This window comes from Diabrotica virgifera, chromosome 1 (assembly GCF_917563875.1).
Source record: "Diabrotica virgifera virgifera chromosome 1, PGI_DIABVI_V3a".
Taxonomy (NCBI): domain Eukaryota; kingdom Metazoa; phylum Arthropoda; class Insecta; order Coleoptera; family Chrysomelidae; genus Diabrotica; species Diabrotica virgifera.
Window position 1 is genome coordinate 157610905 of NC_065443.1, and position 23435 is coordinate 157634339.

At 34.9% G+C, this 23435-nt stretch overlaps 1 protein-coding gene across 2 annotated transcripts in view; it reads right to left on the reverse strand.

Annotated features, from left to right (window-relative positions):
- The window catches only part of LOC126878793 (UDP-glycosyltransferase UGT5-like), a 140414-nt gene that overhangs the window by 90441 nt on the left and 26538 nt on the right, over nt 1-23435 (reverse strand). Inside the window, exons 5-6 of one of the 2 annotated variants that reach the window (XM_050641688.1) lie at nt 22549-22768; nt 18375-18686 (exon numbers count right to left, since the gene is read on the reverse strand). The exons of the other annotated variant lie outside the window; for it this stretch is intronic. Of the exons in view, the coding sequence (XP_050497645.1) occupies nt 18401-18686; nt 22549-22768 (506 nt within the window). The 3' untranslated portion in view covers nt 18375-18400. Of the gene's footprint in view, nt 1-18374; nt 18687-22548; nt 22769-23435 lie in introns of those variants that run through there. 2 annotated transcript variants of the gene reach the window in all.

Here is a 23435-nt window from a genome sequence, read left to right on the forward strand (position 1 = left end):
TTAAATAATTAAAAATCGTTTTTTGCTCTCCTCAGAAATTTGGCTTTTTGCAGTTACGTCATTCTTATTCCGGACCGGCGATATATAATTCACATGTTTTCTATATATGTATGTGAAAATTTAAATTCCGAAATCAAAAACAATTCACATTTTTTAAAAGGTACATTAGTAATTATTCTTCTACGTTCTACGGCAAATCTTTGCTCTTTACTACTGTATAAATGTACGAGAAAATCTATTATATAGTCGATTCGCTAATCTGAGACACAACTGTCTACACTACATCACAATAAAGATGCACTAGAAATAATCAAGCATGAGGAGCACTCCCAAATCATCACTCCATCTAGAGCATTTTTGTTGTGATTGTAGTGTAGACAGTTGTGTCTCAGATTAGCGATTCGACTATACCTTCTATAATAATTTCCACTTTATTATGACACTCGTTTATATGGGGATGTTTCCTTACAGGAAAGAGGAGAGCTTACAGTTTGCTATTTGATATAAGAATTACATTGACAATTAACCAGGTGATCCAATAAGTAATAATATTATATATATACACCGTATTTAGGCGTCAACGCCCTTCGGTAGGGATCTATGGAGGAGTATCACCAAGCCGCAAGCCCTTATCCCTTGCCGTACGGCTCCTCCATAGGCCGATCCGACGCCAGTTTATCCAGACCAAGCCGTAGACTCTATTGAGTTTTATACTAAGGCGTTGGCCTTTTATAAATTTCATGACCTAGCTGAGGCTCGAACCAGCGATCGCAAATCGCAAATCCACTAAACTTGTCGATCGACTGCGCCCCAGCTAAGGGACCGTCAAGACCGACCGAGTATTAATGATATACAGGTCAATAGAGAGATTTTGCACCTCTTAAAGTAACCGCTGATTTTGGCCCCGCTATGGTTAACTTTATAAGCATAACGATTACGGCAACGTTAAAAAGCAGAGTTTTTGCAGCCTGTCAAGTAGGTTTTTCGTGTCATCGTTATCGTTATTTAAACATAACCTCACTTCACAACGTTATTGTATTTTTAGGCATATGCTTGAACAGTTTTTGATATTTTAATTTATAGGTAATGAAAATTAGAATCTATATAAATGTAATTTTACTGATTTTTTTACATTCTGGCAACAAAGCAATTTAACCATTACTATAACGATAACGATAAGCACTACTTTAAACCTCCGTAAATTACGGAATCCCTTATGTTTAATAACGATAACGGACCATATATTCGCTACTGTGCAGACGTAGTATAACGATAACCATAACGGAATTGCAAAATAAGAGGTGCAAAATCTCTCTAATAATAAGTATTGATAGTCACTGGATCAAGATAAAACCATTGATAGTTTCTAGATCAAATAAATCATTGACAGTTTTTAGAGCTGATTTAGAAATACTTACTACTTTGTGACTATTCCAAAGAAAACAAACGCAAAACTGTGCACCGACCATCGCACAATAAGCTTAATGGGACACACACTAAAAGTATTTCTTAAAGTGGTACATACAAGAATTCACAAAAAACTAGACGCTGACATCAGTGATACTCAGTTCGGGTTTCGAAACGGGCTTGGAACAAGGGAAGCACTATTTGCACTTAATATCATGTGCCAAAGATGCCTGGATGTTAACCAGGATATATATAAGTGCTTTATTGACTACAACAAGGCGTTCGATAAAGTTCGCCACGAACACCTGATGAGACTGTTGGTAGAGAAAAACTTGGATAAAAGGGACCTCAGAATTATTTTCAATATTTACTATAACCAGAAGGCGAATATTAGAGTAGAACGGGAAACAACCGAGGAACTCGAGATCAAAAAAGGCGTAAGGCAGGGATGCATACTTTCACCAACCTTGTTTAACTTATATTCAGAAGATATTATAAACAGAGCCCTTGCTGACCAAGATATAGGAGTTAAAATAAATGGCACTTTAATAAACAATTTGAGATATGCTGATGACACAGTATTAATAGCAGAAACCCCGGAAGATCTCCAAACACTGATAAACAGAATAGTAGAGTGCAGCGAAAAGTTCGGTTTATCACTTAACATCAAAAAAACAAAAATAATGATGGTGTCGAAATCTCCACAAAATTTTTCTGACATAACCGTACATGATCAAAGAATTGAGCGTGTTAGAAAATATAATTACCTGGGAACTGTGATTAATGAAAACAACGACAACTCTGAAGAAATCAAGATCAGAATAGAAAAAGCTAGAGCTACTTTTACCAAAATGAAAACAGTTTTATGCGGAAGAGAGCTAAGTTTAAATCTTAAAATTCGCCTGATGAGATGCTACGTGCTGTCAGTTCTTTTCTATGGAATGGAAGCTTGGACACTGAAAAAGATCGATACAAGGAAAATAGAAGCATTCGAGATGTGGATGTACCGCAGGATACTGAATATATCGTGGACAGAGAGAGTGACAAACATCGAAGTGTTGCGAAGGATGCAGAAAGAAAAAGAACTTGCGCTTACCATTAAAAAGCGCAAACTGCAATACTTGGGACATATAATGAGGGGACAAAAGTACCAGCTACTACAATTAATTATTCAGGGAAAAATAATAGGTAAAAGATCCATTGGCAGAAGAAAACATTCATGGTTGAAGAATTTAAGAGATTGGTACAAGTGTAGCAGCTGCCAATTATTTAGATCTACGGTATCAAAAATACGCATAGCCTTGATGATAGCCAAACTTCGGAACGAGGACGGCACCTGAAGAAGACTACTTTATCATTTACTTGTGCTGATCTCAATTCAGTGAGTTTATTGCATTAAGTGCCCCAGATGCAGGGCCGCGCCGTCCATAAGGACGAAGGGGGGCGTTGCCCTCCGGCGCCGTACTCAAAAGGCGCCAGTAGGTGCCATAAAAAAATTTTGACAATACCGAAATTACCAGAAATATTAGTATTATTTTAGTATTTTGTAAAAATGAAAACTTACTAATCGTAGGTAAATATAAAAATAACAGTTAATATTACTTTAATCCCATAATTGTACGAATCCTTATTTCTCTTATTAAACTGAACTATATATTTTTGTTTTCTGATAGTGTAATCGTTGTTTTTTTGTAAATATTTATAGTATTCATAATAATTTATCAGTAGTAATTGCACAAGAGCTCTAAAATTCTATATTAATTTTAGAGATCGAGTGCAATTTGTTGCGATTATTTCATGAATAAAACTGTTCAAAACCAAAATTTTATTGTAATTTATTTATGTAAGTACAAATTAGTACAAGTAAACAAACAGTTGTTATAAATATTAATTTGACGGTTTAAAGTCATCACTTTTATAATGTTTAAAACATTAATTGTCATTTATGTCACTGAATGTATTTTTTCGTAGCAACGAAGGGCATCTGACGTAATATACTTGACGACGGGAAATTATCAAAAATTATCGGGTATAATATCACAAGAGAGTGAGAATAAATTGAAAATAATGCGACAGTTTTTCGAAAAATTTTTGTCTGGCAATAGACACGAGAGCCCTGTATTGCCTAATGACAACAAATTTGAGTAAAAATGAAGCATTATTTTCTTATTTATTCTTACTGTCGTGTGATATTCGTAAGATTATTTTTTAATACGTATATTATGGATATTTTCTTAAATGTGACAGTTGTCAAAACTAGGAAACTGGTTGCCATTAAACAGAAATCTACTTAAAAAAATTCTCTCGGTAATTTTCTACAGTAGATAATTCTCAGTATAATTTTAATCTGATTGGACAGAATTAAACACGTGATCAAATATCTTACTATACGATTGGAAGTTAAAATCATTAAAAAATAATCGATTTAATTTAGATTTCTGTAGCTTCCTATTGGTCAGAATCTCCTATGAACAGTGGCGAAGCGTCCATGTAACCACTGTTACCATTGGTAACAGTTACAAATCTTGCAAATAAATATTTTATGACTACTACGAAATAATTCCATTTATATTTTTTACCAACAGAAATACTTGTTAATAGTACCTAATTCAGTAAATAACCAACTAGACGCACGAAAATATTGGCGAGATATGTGAATCCATGGCAGGTTATCATATGCTGTTACCAATACTGGCACTGGTAACGGTAAAGCAGGGGAAACCTCGCTATTGCTCGGGACTAGCTCTGAAAATTTTGAAGGACCGACGGGTCTAGAGACGGCGCGCGGGCACGCTGTGCATATCAGTATTGTAACCATTTTGAAGATTGGTAACGTTGGTTTAGTACCTATTACAGATTACAGTGTGCATGCATTTAAACATGGAAGAGTGTTGCTACGTATTGCGTAATTGATCAACTACTTGAAAAGTCATTCTACTTGTATATTTTTTTGTACATATATTATTTTAAAGAAAAAAATGATATTATTTAAAATGGAAGAATTAAATTATAAACAATAGTTTTCAAAATCTGTTCTTTTTCCTACTTATTCATTTTTTTATGTTAATTTTATGGTAAAATAATATGTTTAGTTTGTTTATTATTTATTGCTATACCTGTTAAATATACACAATTACATACATATAATTTGGGAATAGTGATTTGTTTAATTTTATCCCACAGGATTGAAAACAAAAACTTATATTTGGGAGATTCAAAATATTTTTTTTAAATAATATTTTTTTACATCTAGTTTTGGTAACACTTTAGAAAAAGTGACGCGTCGCCACTGCCTATGAATGAAATAATCGGTATAATCCTTTCCCAAACACATAACAAATATTTTGTAGGTATTCGCTCCGTGCATGACTGACGCAATACCTAGCTTTACCTGACATTTTTAGATCTCACAAATTGACGTTAAGCATAATAAATAGGTAACATTTATTATTTATATACCATTTTTTATCAAATTTGTTATACAAACAATGGCAATGACATTACAAAGATAGCTCCAATAATGTCATATATCGCTACTACTCACGCTGGCATCGTTTCAAGGTACCCCCACCATGTTCACTCACGGAGCGAATACCGAATACCGATTCTAGTCCATTCACTCACAATAAAATATTGCAAAACTTCCGAATTTTAAAGAACCGCTTGGCTTGACATGAAGTTTGGTATATTATGCATAGCTAACCTGCCAAATAAAAAACTGATATTGTGCTGAGTTGTGCTTTTGTCTTAAGGGTGAGTTTCAACCCTTCTCGGGGGTGAAAAAATGTACGTTTAAAATAAGTCCGGAAATAAATAAACTAATGAATTCGAAGCAACTTTTGTTCTAGAGAGTTTTTTCACTAAGTCAATACTTTTCGATTTTCGAGTTATTTGCGAGTGAATATGTTCATTTTTCAACAATCAAAAACACGTTTTAGACGGTTTTTCGCAAATAACTCAAAAAGTAAGTATTTTATCAAAAACAATATTCTTAGCAAATATATAGAGTTGTAGCTAATGAAAAGTAAGTTCTTATTGGTTAAATTCCAAATCAAATATTTCAACGCGAAATAACCAAAAAATGAAGCACTTTTCGGGGAAAACTCATCACAACATTTTTATTTTTGATTTTCAAAAAGTTTCTACCATCAAAAGTCAAGTTACGTTCAAAATAAAGTTGGTCCTTTTTTTGGTAAAAAAATGGTCCCTAATTAGCATCCTAAATGAAATTAACCGTTACCGCTTCACAAGTTACTTTACTTACAGTAGGAAAAATGAAAGAATACCCATGCGTCATCGATGATATGCATACGAATCAAATAAAAAATTTCTAGTCAAAACAACGTCTAAACTGTGGTCTAAACTAAGTTTTTTTTTTGTTTGTTATGGCATGGACTTTATGTCAATCAGCCAGTAACAACATGACTACTATATCAAGAAGATTAAATATTTAAAGACCGTAAGTCCATAAAATATCAATAACGAAGAAAAATTAGTTCAATAGTTGTTCAGAGGTGATTTATGTACGTACTGAAATAGAGAGATGGTACTAAGCTAAGGTAAGCTAATTGTAGCATCCTTTCAACATCATAATAGGTGTGTTCAAAAACGATCTACAAAAATTTAATAACAATAACAATAAGATAAGAATAATAAAATAAGAATAATAATAAACAAGACTGTGAGGTCCTCAAAGTTCCATAGCAAGTTTTTTCTTTGTTTTTATCTTGTGCGGCTCCCTACTCAATTCGAAAGCCGCCTTGCTATGGACTGTCCAAGTTGCTCACTATATTTTACATACATACACATATACTTTTAATACTTGACACTACAAGTCTATTTTGGTACTTGACAGAAACATCACCAACGCATTATACATAGTCTCTTGTCCATTGGCTAAGATACTAAGGATATTAAACGGAGCTGGTATCTTAAGTCTATGTAGCTGCTGAATAAATCGATCTGTTTCATTCTTATATTTTTGGCATTCAAAAAAAATATGATCTAAATCACCTTTTTTAACACAATTTGGACATCGATCATTTTCGAGAACACGAATTTTATGCAGGTGTGTGGGAAACGGATGTGACTACTACCCCACCGTACGATTTGTCGCTACGTAAATGTGTCAAAAAATTTTTGTGATGTTATTCTTTTTCTGATAATACCTATATATTTATTGGTAATAAATGTTACTTTTACTACCGTAATTAATTATTTGATATAGATTAATAATACAAAAATAATGAGTAAGCAAATATAGTATTATTAATTTCTACATGTTAAAGTTGCCGGACGTAATAGTCTAGGCGCCAGAGGGGTCACCGTGTCATATTCAATTCTGATGGACAAACTCAACGGTTTGTTATGGATTTTTGGCTGCTGATTACGAATTTCGAGGGGGGATTTCGATCCGAGTGGTCAAAAAATTGTTATAAACAATTTAATTGTTTATAAATTGTTTATAAGGCTCTGGCTCATAAACTAAAAGAGATGAAGAAAAATGTTTCAAACAAAATTTGTTCCTTAATAAAAATCCAAGAAAAAACCGTTTACTAAACTTAAGTCTAACAATTAGAACTCAAGATATTGTAAAATTAGTGCACAATGCAAATTGCAAATTGCAAAATAACTATTTTTCGAAGCTTTATCGATCGTAACTCGGCTTCTGCGCATGCAAATGAGTCTTAGAGGGTGTCGCTTTAAAGCTTAATTAACAGGCTTCCAAACAAAGTTTATTAAATTACTTGATCTTCATTTGTTTTAAAGTTATACCCGTTTGAAGTTACAATTTTCTTAAAAATATTGTACATTCATTTGTTTATAAGGGTTTCAAGCAAATTTGAGCTATAAACATTTATACTTTAATGAACAATAATGATAGAAAAACTCAAAAGGAACAATTTGAGGTTGTGAAAATGTTCATAAGTTTATTTTTGGCCAAGATGTCGATATTTTAATGGCGCGCGCTATGAGGCGCAAGATCGGCTCACCGCGTAAAGGTTCACGCGCTAACTTCTCGATGCAAATTATAATTTCTATGTATACATACGTTATCTTCATTTTTCATTTTTGAAGATCCTAATAAAATTTTATCATATAATTCTTATAATTAAATCATCATACTGTACCTCGTATCACCTTTCATTATATTTACTTTGTCTTCTATTTTTTGCACTAAATGAGAAACAAAACATTAAAAACTAATATTTCAGAAGTATAACTAAAAAGTAAGTTGATATTATTTATTAGTACTATTTTTACAAACATTTTTTTCATGCATCTGCAAATCTGCAAAGAGATATACAGGGAATATCATCAGATTTTTTACATCTGCATAAGTTCTTAGCGAAATTTTAACAGTTACATGGTGGTACAAGTCTGTTCTTGTAGGCAGTAAAACTAAAACTTTTTGAGGCTTCAGAGTCTAATTATCTATATGATATCCATATAAAGTGGATCTAGTTCTTTTGCAGCATCATCAAGGCCCGTCAATTGTGTGTATGCCGCCACATCATAAATGCTCGTTTTATATGCAATGATGATGCTGCAAAAGAATTCGATCCATTTTTATATGTATATCACATATTGGCTCATTTGCTTGCGTGGAAGCCGAGTTACGATCGATAAAGCGTCGAAGAATACATACTTACTTGACTGTGAGCCAATCTTGCGCCTCAGCGCGCCATTAAAATATCGACATCTTAGCCAAAAATAAACTTACGAACATTTTCGTAAGCTCAAATTGTTCCTTTTGAGTTGTTTTATCATTATTGTTAATTAAAGTACAAATGTTTATAGCTCAAGTTTTCTTGAAACCTTTATAAACAAATTAATGTACAATTTTTTTGAGAAAATTATAACTTCAAACGGGTATAACTTTAAAACAAATGAAGATCAAATAATTTAATAAACTTTGTTTGGAAGCCTCTTGATTAAGCTTTAAAAGGACACCTTATAGGGCTCATTTTCATGCATAGAAGCCGAGTTACGATCGATAAAGCTTCGAAAAATACTTATTTTGCAATTTGAAATTTGCATTGTGCACTAATTTTACAATATCTTGAGTTATGATTGTCGGATTTAAGTTCAGTAAACGGTTATTTCTTCGTTTTTTATTAAGGAACAAATTTTATTTGAAACATTTTTTTCTATTTCTTTTAGTTTATGAGCCAGAGCATTATAAACAATTTATAAACAATTAAATTGTTTATAACAATTTTTTGACCACTCGGATCGAAATCCCCCCTTGAAATTCGTAATCAGCAGCCAAAAATCCATAAGAAACCGTTGAGTTTGTCCATCAGAATTGAAAATGACACGGTGACCTCTATTTGGCGCCTAGACTATAAATAGTAACAGGAATTCAGATCATTTTCCAGACATTATCTGCAAATAAATGTACATTCGTAAAAATATACTAATCTGTAATTTTATACACTATGATTGAAAAGTCAGAGTAATATGTACATGTTTGGCAAACTCATAGACAGAAGTTAACCATATTGACAGATGATTACTTAGAAATTTTATTGACTTATTTTAATTAAATTAATACTTTTTTTTTCTCTGATTCTGGCTTTGGTTTAGAACTAGAACCTTTAGCCACGTAATTGTATAACTTATCACTAAGTCAGGGGGGTAATGTGTAGTGTGTGTTGAGTAAGTGTCTTGTTACTTTGCAAAGTCGACAAATTAATACTTACCAAACCAAAAATACAATATCATATCAAAATAGCTTTTACAAGAAGTGAGTTTATTCAAGTAAATACGACTGATTATTAAAATTTATAAACTCTACATAACCCAGTACGTAAATTTATAAACGTAACCCAGTTTCATTGTCAAGGGGGACAGAGTTGCTCGCGTCCGTGGTCTATCGTAAGGTACGATCACACGTGTCCCCTGGGTAACGCTAAATGAGCAGCAGCGATTCGTCGTTACGCGCGCTGATCCATGAGTGTACGAATCCCTACTCGAAACGGCCCTTCTCAGGGCAGCGACGCAGACCTCAAAGTCATCTTCTGGAACGCTGGAGGTCTAAGCAACAGCAAGTTTTTAGAACTCAAACGAAGCGTTCTCGAAAAGAACGTTGATATATATGTCATTGTAGAGGCAGGAGCCGCTACAGACACACCTCACCTCTACTCTACAGTTGGCTATTCAACCCATGTGCTGAAGCGGAGTCGACAAGTAGCGTCAGGAATTATCATCGAAATCAAAACCTCTCTAGTATGCAAGACTAACATAATCCACGAGATGCCGGATAGAGATAAACTGGAAATGTTCCAGGTCGAAGTCTGGAAAAACTCAAAATATGTCACCCTTTTCTTACTATAAAATCCGCCAGATAATATACCTGCATTGGAATTGGTAGAGCAACAAATCCAGCCAAGTACCATCATAATTGGAGATTTCAATACTCCATCCACGAGATGGGGCTACTCTAGAACCACCAACGTTGGGAAACACCTCGAGGACTTTTTGGATAACAACTATCTTGATGTAGTGAACACCCCACCTACGTTCTTATCGTTTAGAGGAAGTCAATCAAGGCCCGATCTTGTCGTAACACACCCACACATTACAGGGAAGACCAGTGTAACCCTCCTGGACGACGCAGCAGGCTGCGGTCACCGCGCTCTGCTAGTGACATGCAAACTGGCAAAGGACAAAAAAGCCCAAAATCGCGCCCCGCGCTGGAATTTTAAAAAGGCGGATTGGAAAAAGTACAGGGAATGCACAGATGAAGTCCTTACCCAACTAACACTACAAGCACCAGAAGAAGCAACAAAGAAAGTAACCGAGGCCATACTTAAATGTGCAAAAGAGTGCATACCGCGAGGTCAAATTAAGGGGTATAAAACTTTCTGGTCCCCAACGCTATCCAAATTGAAAGCTGCCAGAAATAAAGCCAGGGGCAAAGCTGAAAAATCCAGGCAAATGAACGATTGTGTAGAGCTTCGAAAGAGACAAGCGATCCTAACTCAAGCCATTAAGTCAGGGAAAAGAGAAGCTTTCAAATCCTTCCTTGCTAAGCTCGACTTCCGAAAAGACGGCGTCAAAGCGCACAGGTTCGTTACTACGCTAAACAATGATGGAAACAAGCAACAGCAAATGCCAATGAGAGGCATGGCTAGAGAACTCACTACACATGCCGATATAGCAAACGAACTCTGTAAACACTACACAAAAGTGAGTAATATTAAGATAAATAAGAGGGAGAGAGCAAGACTGTTGCGCTATCCCCCTCCCCGGCGGATGAGCAAAAGTATAAAGGACATCTGTACAGAAGATTTCTCGATATCAGAGCTGGAAGCGGCTCTCTCTGACACAAAAACGAAAAAGGCAGCAGGGATTGACGAGTTGTACCCGGAAATGCTTAAATATCTGGGAGCCGCAGCCAAAAACACCATTCTGAACTTTATTAACCTAACATGGAATTCGAGAGTCCCAAGTCAATGGAGGAAGAGCGAGGTCATACCCACCCTAAAGAAACAAAAAGACCCGAGCCTGACTGATAGCTACCGGCCAATATCCCTCACAAGCTCCTTATGCAAAGTAGCCGAAAAAATGGTTCTGGACAGACTGAACCGAGCCATAACCCATCTTGAACTGATTGACGACGCACAAGCTGGCTTCAGGAAGGAAACACAGGAACACCATGGACCATGTAGTCGAGTTTGCTCAAAAAGTCAAGGATACTTTCCACCGTAAGATGTCAACAGTTGCAGTGCTAGTAGACCTCAAAGCTGCATATGACACAGTATGGAGAGGTTTGCTGTTACACAAGATAGCGAAGTCTGGAATTGACGGTAAACTGTTCAATTGGATAAAATCTTTTCTCGGGGAAAGGTATCAGAGAGTCAAATTTCACAACCATTGTTCCAAATTCAGACTACAAAGACAACGGCTGCCACAAGGAGCTGTCATCAGCTGTCAATTGTTCAACCTAATGATAAACGATGTGCTCGCAATGATTAGAAAGACACCTGGTGTTGAAGCCCTCCTGTATGCCGATGACCTCCTAATATGGGCATCAAGTAGCAGTCTGAAAGCGCTCGAGGGAGTAATGAACCAGGCTCTCAAAAATCTAGAAAAATGGGCGGATAAAACTGCCTAACTGTCAGTACAACCAAACCGTATATCAAGTAGGTACTTACCCTTTCAACAAAGCAGACTGCTGTCAAGCTGACATACAAAGGAGTCGACCTGGAAAGAGAGGATGTAACAAAATACCTGGGGATGTACATAGATAAGAAAATTACGTGGAAACCTCAAATCGACGACATTGCAGAGAAAGCCACAAAGAGATGTCGACTGCTCAAACGTCTCACAGCAACAATCGTACACATCAGCAAAGTCCACCATTAAAGGAGGAATCAAAGCGAAGATAAAAGACCAGCAAATACAAGCCGGTGCTGGAAAATCTTGGGCCCACCTAATAGAGTCACCAATCCCTCATAACTTGCCCAGACCCATCAGTGTAGCCGCGTTCAGAACAACTACGGGGCATGACTACCTGGCCTCCCATCTACATCGCATCGGCGTCCGTGAAAATGACAACTGTCCACTATGTAATCAGCCCCAGATGGATGCTGCTCACCTCCCAGAGTGCCCAGCCCTGATGACAGACCCACCCGAGGAGGATGAAGATCGCCTACGAGAAACGGCTCGTCTATACTGGTCAGCGCGCCGCCAAATGGCTAACATGCCAAGGGTGGGCGTTGGCTAGTAAGTAAGTAAGTAAGTAAGTTTCATTGTCAAAGTGACAGAAATTGAATCTGCCAGATTATAGTTGACCAGCACGATACTCGAATAGTAGTTTATACAATCACTATTTCTACTGATGTTAAATGTTTTTCTAAGAATGACATTAGAAGTACAGAAATAGTCAAGTGTGAGTTTAAATTTTCTACTAAATTAATATAACTACGTTGAACAATTGTATCGCCGTCTCTGTCAATTATAAATATGTAACTGCGTATGTCTTGAATAACGTTTTTGCTTAGTAGACAACACTTAATAATCTATCTCTCTCGTTTGTTATTTATAGAAAAAGGCAGCAAATCTAAAATATGTGCTTGATATGATCGTTCATGGGTATTCTTTCATTTTTCCGACTGTATGTATTGTTTCTATGATATTTAAGTATCACCGGTTCAAAGTGCTTATTTTTGAAAGGGTTGTAGGCTGTACCTACTTGAAAGGGCTTGAACGAGTCATTAATTACGAGAGTATTCAAATTTTGAACAGCCATATCTTAACCAATTTTTGTCTTACAGGAAAACAAAATATCCAAAATATTCAGAAAAGCAAAATGTACATTTTTTTACGCTTTGAGATTTTTGGTATCACTAATAATTTTTAAAGTATTTTTTTGAAAAAAAATGACATTAATTTGCTAACTATTGAGATAATATCGTTTGTTTTTAAACCAGGAGGAGTAAACTAAAAAGACAGATTCATACCCAAGAAAATCATTAATACCCAAGAAAATCACCAAATACATGTTCTTTTTTGGTTGATCATGTCGGCCTTCGACGATAGTCCATAAATATTATATTATACTAATACGTCGCTAAAGAGTTCTAATAAAAATTGTTTTTTTATATAAAAGCAAACTAAAAATCTAAAAATTAAAGGAATAACGCAGAAAACATAAAAAATTGCCAATATAACTTAATTAACCTATGAAATGCCAGAAGTGTCATAATTTCATAATAGTTATTTATGTATCAAGGGTGTAAAACAGGCGTTTATGGACCGCGACGTGCAAGTAAGAGCTCGAGCCAATAGGCGAGGGCTATTAACACGTAAGGTCCATAAACGCTGTTTACGCCCGAAATACATACACATTTTTATGCACGACTGTTTTAATGATCATTTATTAATAAATATACAAAATTCCTTGCACGATTGTCTTAGTGATTATTTTTTAATGCTTCTTTTTCTTTCCACCTTTTGCGAGCAATTTATTATAAATTAATACCGTTTCAAAAGTTGCATGAATTTTATAGCTCAATTTATTAAAACTCATCCTGTATAACAATTCACCGAATCATTTGTATTTATATTATAAAGTAGCAAATCCTAACATCTCTATAAATAATTGTTCAAATTGTATTATACTAGGTGGGATGAAAAGTTCGTAGGCTGACACATAGATGGCACTACTGTTATTAAATTCATATGCTTTTTATTCAGCCTTAACCTTCAAAGGATGCGTGTATAAATTTGACAGCTGTCGAACTATTAGTTTATGAGATATAGCATTTCGAGTGAAGCAACTTGTGTTAGTTTTTAAAAAATGGATAAAAAGGAAGGGAGGCAGAAAATGTACAGAAACATGGAAGTTCCTCAATAAAATAAGAACTAACGAAAGGAAGAGCACAAACATTCAATTAATATCCACACAAAAATGGGAAAAGTACTATGGGGAACTACTGACAGAAAATAGGGACGAATACTTAACTCAATCACCAACAGAGGTTAACATTGAAGGAGAAGATATAACAATACAAGTGACAGAAATTAGAAAAGCTATAAAAGAACTGAAAAACGGTAGGTCTCCAGGACCAGGGGATATCCCAGCCGAACTAATAAAATGTGGATCACAAAAATTGTTTGAAACCGTCACTTGGTGCATAAATCAATTTATAAATGGTTCTCCCGTACCCGACGAGTGGAAAATTGCTTATATTTCGTCGATCCATAAGAAAGGAGATAAGCTTAAATGTGAAAACTATAGAGGGATATCAGTGACTAGTACATTCAGCCGTTTGTATGGACGAATAATTAGAGACCGCATTGAGAAGGAGTACAAAGACCAAGAGGAAGAAGAACAATCCGGTTTTCGAACAGGAAGAAGCTGTACTGATAATATCTTCTGCCTCAAACAACTAATAGAAAAAAAATTAAGCACAAATCAAGAAACCCACCTCATGTTTATTGACTTGCAGAAGGCGTACGATACAGTTCCTGTAAACAAACTCTGGAACGTGTTACGATAGACGAATATTAGTGTCACCTTAATAAAAGCCTTAAGAAATTTGTATGAAGGATCAACATCACAAATAAAAACTGGAAACAGATTATCGCAAAGATTCCTGGTTAATAAAGGTCTACGTCAGGGGTGTTGTGTATCACCGACCTTATTTAAAATATATGTTGCAAAAGTTTGAAAGAGTGGAAACGAAAATGCAGAGGCATGGGCGTAGACCTTGGAGAGATTTGCTTATATACATTGCAGTTTGCTGATGACCAGGTTGTTATAGCAAACGATAAAGATGATTTAGAGTACATGGCAAGGAAATTACAAGAAGAATATAGAAAGTGGGGACTAGAAATGAATACAGAAAAAACAAAATACCTGCCAATAGGTACCGAACTATCGAACATCACATTAGAAAATAATGAAATCATCATGCCCTGCGACCATTACACATATCTAGGAATCGTTTTTGACACAACGGGGAAAGATGATAAAGAAATAAAGAGAAGAATAACACAATCCAGAAAAACAATAGGTTGTCTAAACAGCGTACTGTGGAATCATGAAATAGGAAAAAGAAGAAAACACAATATCTACGAATCTCTTATTAAAAGCAGTCTATTGTACGGAGCAGAAACTTGGCGGATAACCGAAAACAACAGAAGAAAACTGGAGGCAGTAGAAATGGACGCTTTTAGAAGATCAGTAGGAGTGTCACGCAGAGAGAGAATACGTAATGATGAGATAAGACAGCGAATGGGGGTTGACGGCTCTCTAACAACAGACATAGAAAGAAAACAGCTGATATGGTACGGACACGTCCAGAGGATGAATAACTCAAGACTCCCTAAAATAATTATGCAGTGGGTACCACCAAACCGCAGAAATAGAGGAAGACCCAAGAAATCTTGGAGAGAGGGAGTAACGAAGGCGATGAGCGCAAGAGATCTTAGAGAGGGCCAATGGGATGATAGAGTGTCATGGAAATTAGGCATCGGACAACGTCGCAAGACGTTTTAAAACCGATTGATATATATATAAAAAGGAATAATTCCTTTGTTTTGTGTCTTAATAAAGTATTACTTTTTGGCGAAAAAAATACTTTTGAAGCCAAAGCTTGGCTTGATAAACATTATTCGGACTATGCATCAGGAAAATCAACCGTTGAGAAATGGTTTGCTAAGTTTAAACGAGACGAAATGAACACCGAGGACGATTCACGCAGTGGACGCCCCAAAGAGGCTGTTACGGACGAAAACATAAAAAAGTCCACAAAATAATTTTGGATGACCATAAAGTGAGATTGTTCGAGATAGCTGAGACTCTAAAGATATTAAAGGAACGTGTTGGATATATTGTGCTAGAATATTTGGGTATGCGAAAGCTCTGTGCAAAAAGGGGGCCGCGAGATCTCAATCGATCAAAAACAACAACGAATTGATGATTCTGAGAAGTGTTTGAAGCTTTTTAATCGTAATAAAACCGAATTTTTGCATCGATATGTTACAATGGATGAAACATGGCTCCATCATTTCACACCGGAGTCCAATCGACAGTCCGCCGAGTGGACTGCACGTGACGAACCGACTCCAAAGCCTGGAAAGACGCAACAGTCGGCTGGCAAGGATATGGCATCAGTATTTTGAGATGCGGGTGGTATAATATTTATCGACTATCTTGAAAAGGGAAAAACCGTTAACAGCGACTATTACCTTGCGTTACTGGAGCATTTGAATGACGAAATCGCGAAAAAACGGCCCTATTTCAAGAAAAAGAAAGTGCCTTTTCATCAAGATAACGCACACCGTATCACAAATCAATGAAAATGATTGCAAAATTTCATGAATTTGGCATAGAATTGCTTCCGCAGCCCCCGTAATTACCAGATATGACTCTCAGCGACTACCACCTGTTCACTGACCCCAAGAGAATGCTCGCTGAAAAAAAAAAATTAGCACCAATGAAGAGGTAATCACCGAAACTTATTCGCTGATGCTTATTTTGAGGGTAAAGACAAATTGTACTATTAAAATGGTATTTAAAGTTGTATGACCGCTATAATCGTTGTACCGTGTTCGAAGATAACTATATAGAATAATAAAATCCAATTTTATCAAAAACAATTTTTTTCTATGTTAGCCTACGAACTTTTTAGCCCACCGATTAAATATAAAACTATAGATGTAGGAAACTTATGTTTGATTGCTAAAGTTATAATTTCTTTATTAAAATAAAATACAATAAATAAAAAACTTTGTGTTTCAATAACTACACCCGCTATCTAACATTACCGTCCGGCGGGCGATAAAGAAGCCCACGGGCGCTAAAGTGGCACTTTACGCCCGCCAAATGTATACATAATATGGACTTTACCACCCGGTCGTGCATACATGTCATTCTTGTCAAAATTTCATAACCGTGGAGTAAACTTGCCTGAGGTTGGACCAATTACAAACAAGCATTACGGCGCGGTAAATTTGAGTTACTCCTCTTGGTTTAAAAACGAACCATAATTAAGTGGTGATTTTCACGATTTTTGTTTACCAATAAAAAGGGACTAACATCATTTTGGCGTAACTTGTTTACTTTTGATGCTGGAATATTTTTTAAAAAACAAAAAAAGAATGTGTGTACTTTGTATGGACGTAAAAAGTTATACTCCTATTATTGTGATTTCAGCGAAATAAATATTTTTTAAACAATAAATATTCATTAATATATATGTATCTATATTTTTGCTATAATAAATATTTTTATTTAAATATTAAACTAATTTGAATACTTAAAATAATACCAAAAATTAAAAACAACGTTAAAAATACGCCATTTTTTAATTTAAAAACTGTAACCTCCCTGCAATTACTTTTCTTTTGATGAATCGTAGAAAATCTAAAAACCGTCGGATTTTCTTCACAAATTTTTAATTTTCGTTTCATTATATTTTAATACTAATTATCGTTTTACCAACGAAGACAAATTCAAAGATAGAAAAATTATAATATAAATATAAATATATTTACTAAAAACACCTTGCATTGATACATACGTAACTTTAAAAATTTAGCAACTAACTTCATACTGTCGGTACGCGTCTATCTAATACTGTCGTTTTTATAAAAATTCACTCTCAACATTTTTCCCAATCGCGCCTAAAGTCGTATAACTTCAAAAATAAAGTTTTTTAAACACTTTAAAAAAGATGTAATGAGTTTTCCCCGAAAAGGGCTTAATTTTTTGTTTATTTCACGTTGAAATATTTGATTTGGAATTTGACGAATAAGAACCTAGTTTTCATTAGCTACAACTCTGCTTCTACTGGGTCTACAGACTTCATGCATACACCATTTTTTCACTTTTTTATAGGCTATATTTTTGCTTAGAATTTTTTTCGATAAAATACTTTTTGAGTTATTTGCTCAAAACGTGTTTTTTTGTTTGAAAAATGGACATATTCACTGGCAAATAACTCGAAAAGTATTGACTTAGTGAAAAATTTTTTTAGAACAAAAGTTACTTACAATTAGTCAGTTTATCTATTTCCGGACTTATTTTAAACGTATAATTTTTCACCCCGAGAAGGGGTGAAATTCACTCCCAGAGCAAAAGCACACATCGGCACAATGTCACTTTTTTTCTTTGACATGTTAGCTATGCTAAATATTTCATGTCAATCCAAGCGGCGGCGCTTTAAAATCCGGAGCAAAAACCGTGAGTAAATGCACTTATTTACTATAAGTTGCAAAAAACTACTTACAAAGAGAGGAGGAAAGGGGCGCCTAAAATTACTTGCCCCGGGGCGCTTGAAAGCCTTGGCGCGGCCCTGCCCAGATGCCAATTTTTTTGAGACCAACTACAAATAGTTTTCTGGTTCAATCTCCTAAGAATTTCCGTGGATCCGCCATGATCACCGTATTGTTAGTCAAATAAGATCTTTGAATAAGCATTAATATTGCAGTAGAAAAAATAAAATATATTTTAATCCATGTTAGTATAAGAACTTTATTTCTTTTTTAACTTTTTTGACTGTCTCTTAGTAAAAACTGTATTTTTAATAAAATTAAAACCTTTTTTTAACACATAAAAAACAATCACAGATATAATTAACGCAAACAAATATATATCCAAACAAGACGTAATATAAAAGGGTAGGTACTTGGAAGCTGGATCAAAAGCATGAGTTCCATTATGTCTAGCTACGTATTCGATCCAAAATACAGCCCTTTCAAGAGGTTTTTGTGGCTGGTCGTTTATCATTTTTGATATTTTCTTTGCATTTTTAGCGTATCTAAAAAATATTAAAAGCATTACTACCTACATATTTTGACATTACTAAAAAGTATCTTCAAAGAACATCATATACTATCATTTAGTAGGTATAAGTTTTCAGTGTATTAATAACTATATTATACAATCGTCATGGGCTTTATTCACTCAAATGTAAGATGAATGAATCAAATCATGGCAACCAAGAGTAAAATCCTGAGGAGAATTATTGGAAAAGACTTAATTATCCATCAGCACTGAAAATATTGGCAATATCATTTTAAAGTCTTCTACATTAAAATGTATAATATATGTCTGAATTGCCAATATAAATGAGTCAGACTAAATAAATTACTAGAAGAATATATATTTTACTTAGCAACAACATTTTTGTTTAATTTAGTAGTATTTTGTATTTTGACAACGATACCCGATTTGGGCGTCGAAACGTCAATAAAATTATTTTTTCAATTTAATTGTGGCTTATTTCCCATATAAATAGTTAATCAGCACTGACTCACCGACTAATCAATATCCTCACCATCCAAAATTGAGAAATCTTCTCAATTCCAAGATTGAACCTCTGAAGAAAAGATAAGTTATAAGCTCAGGCAGCAGAGCAAAGGTGGTTCTAAAACGATATGCAATCGTCGAAGGACTCGCCTCTTTCTTCATTAAGTGCCGTCTTCTATTGAATGTTCAATGATGGAATGTTCATGAAATCATCATTGCTATTCATATCCTGTTTACTGCAATAAATACTTCTGCCCTACTGCATTCATAGCAATCCCTTTAAGTTCTTAAGCCAGGATATTTTTCGTCTTCCCACATTTCGCTTTCCTCGAATTTTGCCTTGCATAATAAGTTGTAATAATGAGTATTTTTGTCCTCCCATGACATGATCTAAGTACTCAAGTTTTCGTCTTTTGATAGTTCCCATCACTTCGTTTCCCATCCTTCTAACCACTTCCACATTTGACATTCTTTGAATCCATGATATTCGTAAGATTCTTCTGTGGCACCAAAATTTAAAGGGGACCAACTCATTCAGATGCACTCTGGTGTCCACGCTTCCAAACCATAAAGAAGAGTATAGAATATGTAACACTGAAGCATCGTTAGGTGTAGTTGCAACCTTCAGGGATGCAGTGTAACCTTACATCCCTGAAGTTTAATGAATAATGCACGGGCTATTTCAATAGGTGTCTTAATTTTTATACATTTGATGTTATTCATGTTTCTAAGTATCTGTAGGTATCTACACTCTTAATTACATTATCTTCAATCATGAATTAACTGTTTGTTTTCTTCAAATTCTTCTCCAATCCGTATTCATCAGATCGTCCAATAAGCCGTTGCATTACGTACTGTAAATTTATTGTTATTTATTATCCTTTATTATTACTTTATAGTCTGCAAAAGGCAAGATATTTAAAACTTCTCCATTGATAGATATACCCTCTATTGAATCTGAGAGCGCTTCTTTAAGAAACGCTTCACTGTAGATATTGACGAGTAGTGAGGACATCACGCAACCTAGCGCACTCCTCTCTGGATTTAAATATCTCAGGTGTTCTGTTTGCCAACTGTCACCTTGATAGTTTAATTTCAATATAGATTAAATATAATAGTACACAGTACATCGTCCTTTTTGGAAAATGATTACAAAAGTCATAAACATGGTTTTAACTGCTTCGTTTGAGCGAGTCAACCACTTTCTGAAAAAATTCAGAGTACAGGTTGGCGTTTCCGCACGCCCCACGCCTAAACCTGTAGCTCTAGGTTTTGTTATTGCAAAACTATAAAAATTTTAATATTAATAAAAGGATTATACGTTAAAGTAAAATAAATTATTTTTGTCGGACAAAAAAGAGGGCGCGATCGTAGAGTCTGACACCTGCAAGATGTCACTCTAGCGCGGTAGTTTTGTTATTACAAAACTCTTAATTTTCAATTAAGAGTACTTATACTTAATTAATAAAGATTGTCGATCTGTTGTCCGACAAATTTACAGCCCCATTTCGTTAGTCTGACAACGTAAACATGTTAACGACGCGGGACGCGGCAACGCGTCCAACCTTCACTCTGAAAATTTTCAGACAGTGTTAGACTCGCTCAAACGAAGCAGTTAAAATCATTTTTAAGACTTTTGTAATCATTTTTTCAAAAGGGAAAATGAAAATGTACTGTGGACTATAATTTTCATATCACGACTTTCAATATTTTTTTATTTGAAATTATCATTAAGTTTTTTAAACCCTATCAAATTCCTTTCAAAGTCTACAAAACATAAGAACATGCCCTGATTAATGTTTATGCATCTGTGGTCTAGCACATTCAAGCCGAACATAGCATTCCGTTTGCCCATACTATTTCTATAGGCAAATTTTGTGTCACTAATTTCATATTCAAAAGTTTTAGCAATTTAACTGTGTATTATTTTGAAAAATGTTTTAAGTGTCTGACTCATTAAAGCTATTATTATTCTATAGTCTGAGCAGCTTGTTGCATTTGACTTTTTGGAAATTACTACAAAGGTTGATTGCAGCTATTGTCTGGGGATTGTGTCAGTCTGATGTATTGAGTTAAACCATTACATCAATAGCTATGTCTTCACTGGTGCGCTTTCACTTTCGACATGCGTTTCAACGTTCTTTTCAATATTCAATTCAACTTTAGTTAAGGCATGTCTTGCGGTGTGCGCTAAGCGTATCTATTCCTTTTCCCTGTCCACATACAGTGCCTTTCACTCTATTCACGATGGATGAAAGTGACGATATTTTTCTTGTAGGACTAAGTATTGCATATTGGGTGTTAAATAAAATTAAAAACGCAAAATATTAAACCGAACAACTTGGATGAAGAGTTATTTTAAAATTTGTAATTTTTGTATTCTAAACCAAACCATTTAGAAGGCAACGACAATGTGTTGTTTAAAGACTTTACAAGGATGTCATAAAACAACTTTGACAATCTGGTTACTTCTGGTTAGTTATAATTCTGTATATAGTTAGGCCATTAATAGAGAAATGTGATAGCAACTCTACAAACTGTATTAGAGTTTTTGATGGCAAGCACATCTTAATACAACGACCAGAAAAATACAGTAGCTGAGTTTGACAACCATAAAGGTACCCATAGCATTGTGCTCGTGGCAGTTGTGGACAGTATTATTATTATTATTAATAACTACAATTTTATTTATGTCAACATCGGCTGCCAAGGTCGAATATCTGACGGAGGCGTTTTCAAAAACACAGACTTCAGCAAAATGTTAGAAAATTAGATTTAAATTTACCTAGGGATGAACTTTTGCCTGATATAGTTGTCACGCCGTTGCTCTTCACATCTCAACGCCACTGACAAATTTAGCTAATTTAGCTCTTCCGCTAATTAATTTCTGAGTTCCAGGGCAATGAAGTATCCTACCAAGTGTTGGTTCTTCCACTCATAGCGTAATCGTTCGGTTAATTTAAAACTTCTAGTATCCAATAATAGACCGATCCAGGATCATTTCCCTTACGATCTATGTTGGCAATGATGCTCTTGCTGCCCGACGTCAGAGTAGGATATGGGAAGGAAAACTTTGGTAATTAGGTGGGAGAATGGGTCTAGGACAGAATTTCTCCCAGGTACCAAGAGATTGGGAAAAAGTTATGGCTCACGTAGACAGGGTCGCATTCCTTAAGAAGATCTATCTTCTATTGGGAACGCAAAAAAGTATCTAACCGTTACCCAGTCATACTCACCAGACACCCGAAAATCAAAGTTCCCTTCATGCCAGCTAAACTTTTAAATTTAGAAGGCAAAGAAGAAGTATACAGAAATTCCTAAACAGTTCTCACGAGATCGAAAAAATCAACGTATACACATTTTATACTTACACCGGATTATTTAAAATCTCGTTAATATTATCCAGTAACACCTCTGAAGTCATGGTGGTATAATCTACTTTTAAGGCAACTTTTTTTTCTACCAACAATTGTATATTTGCATTTTGATCTAATAAAAATGGTATTCCTAAGACAGGAACACCTATGGCAGACGCTTCTACGCTACTTAAGGCTCCTCCGTGGCTTATAATGAGCTTTAGGTTAGGATGGGCTAAAAATAAAAAAAAAATATCTAAAAATCAAATATACTGCGAGGCAGGGAGGCATAAGTTAGGGATATAGAAAATGTATGCTCATTTTCATAGTTGATTTTTTCGTGAAAAGATTAACGGATTCCGCTAATTTCTTTTATTATTTTAGATATTTTACTACTTACGCAGTTATGCAAAGATTTACTCAAACTTTTTTTTTACTTATACCGGGTGGAAGAAAAGAAATGATTTTCTTATTTTATGTTTGAAACATCTTGTGGGGAGAATGAGGTACAAGTCTGAGTAGACATCGGAATAGTATTGTAGTCTTATGTTTTGTGAACATTTTGTTTTTTGAATGTGCTTGATATCTTTAGAAACAAAGAAAATAAAAGGTTTTGTAGTTTAACATATGTTTTAACCGAAACAAAAGTTTGAAACAACCTGTAGGGAGGAAAAGGTAAAAAGGTGGTTATGTATCGATACTATGTTGTAGTCTCATAATTTTTAAACCTGTGATACGTGAGGAGGCTATATTAGAGTGCCTGGCAGGATCGCCATATATTAGTTCTACATCATCTGGACTATCTCAGAGTGGTTGGGGGTAGTTACCCCTACGATAGGGGTTGATGAAGTAAACACTGCTCAAAGTATATTCATTTATTATCAACTCGGAGTTGGTGTGCT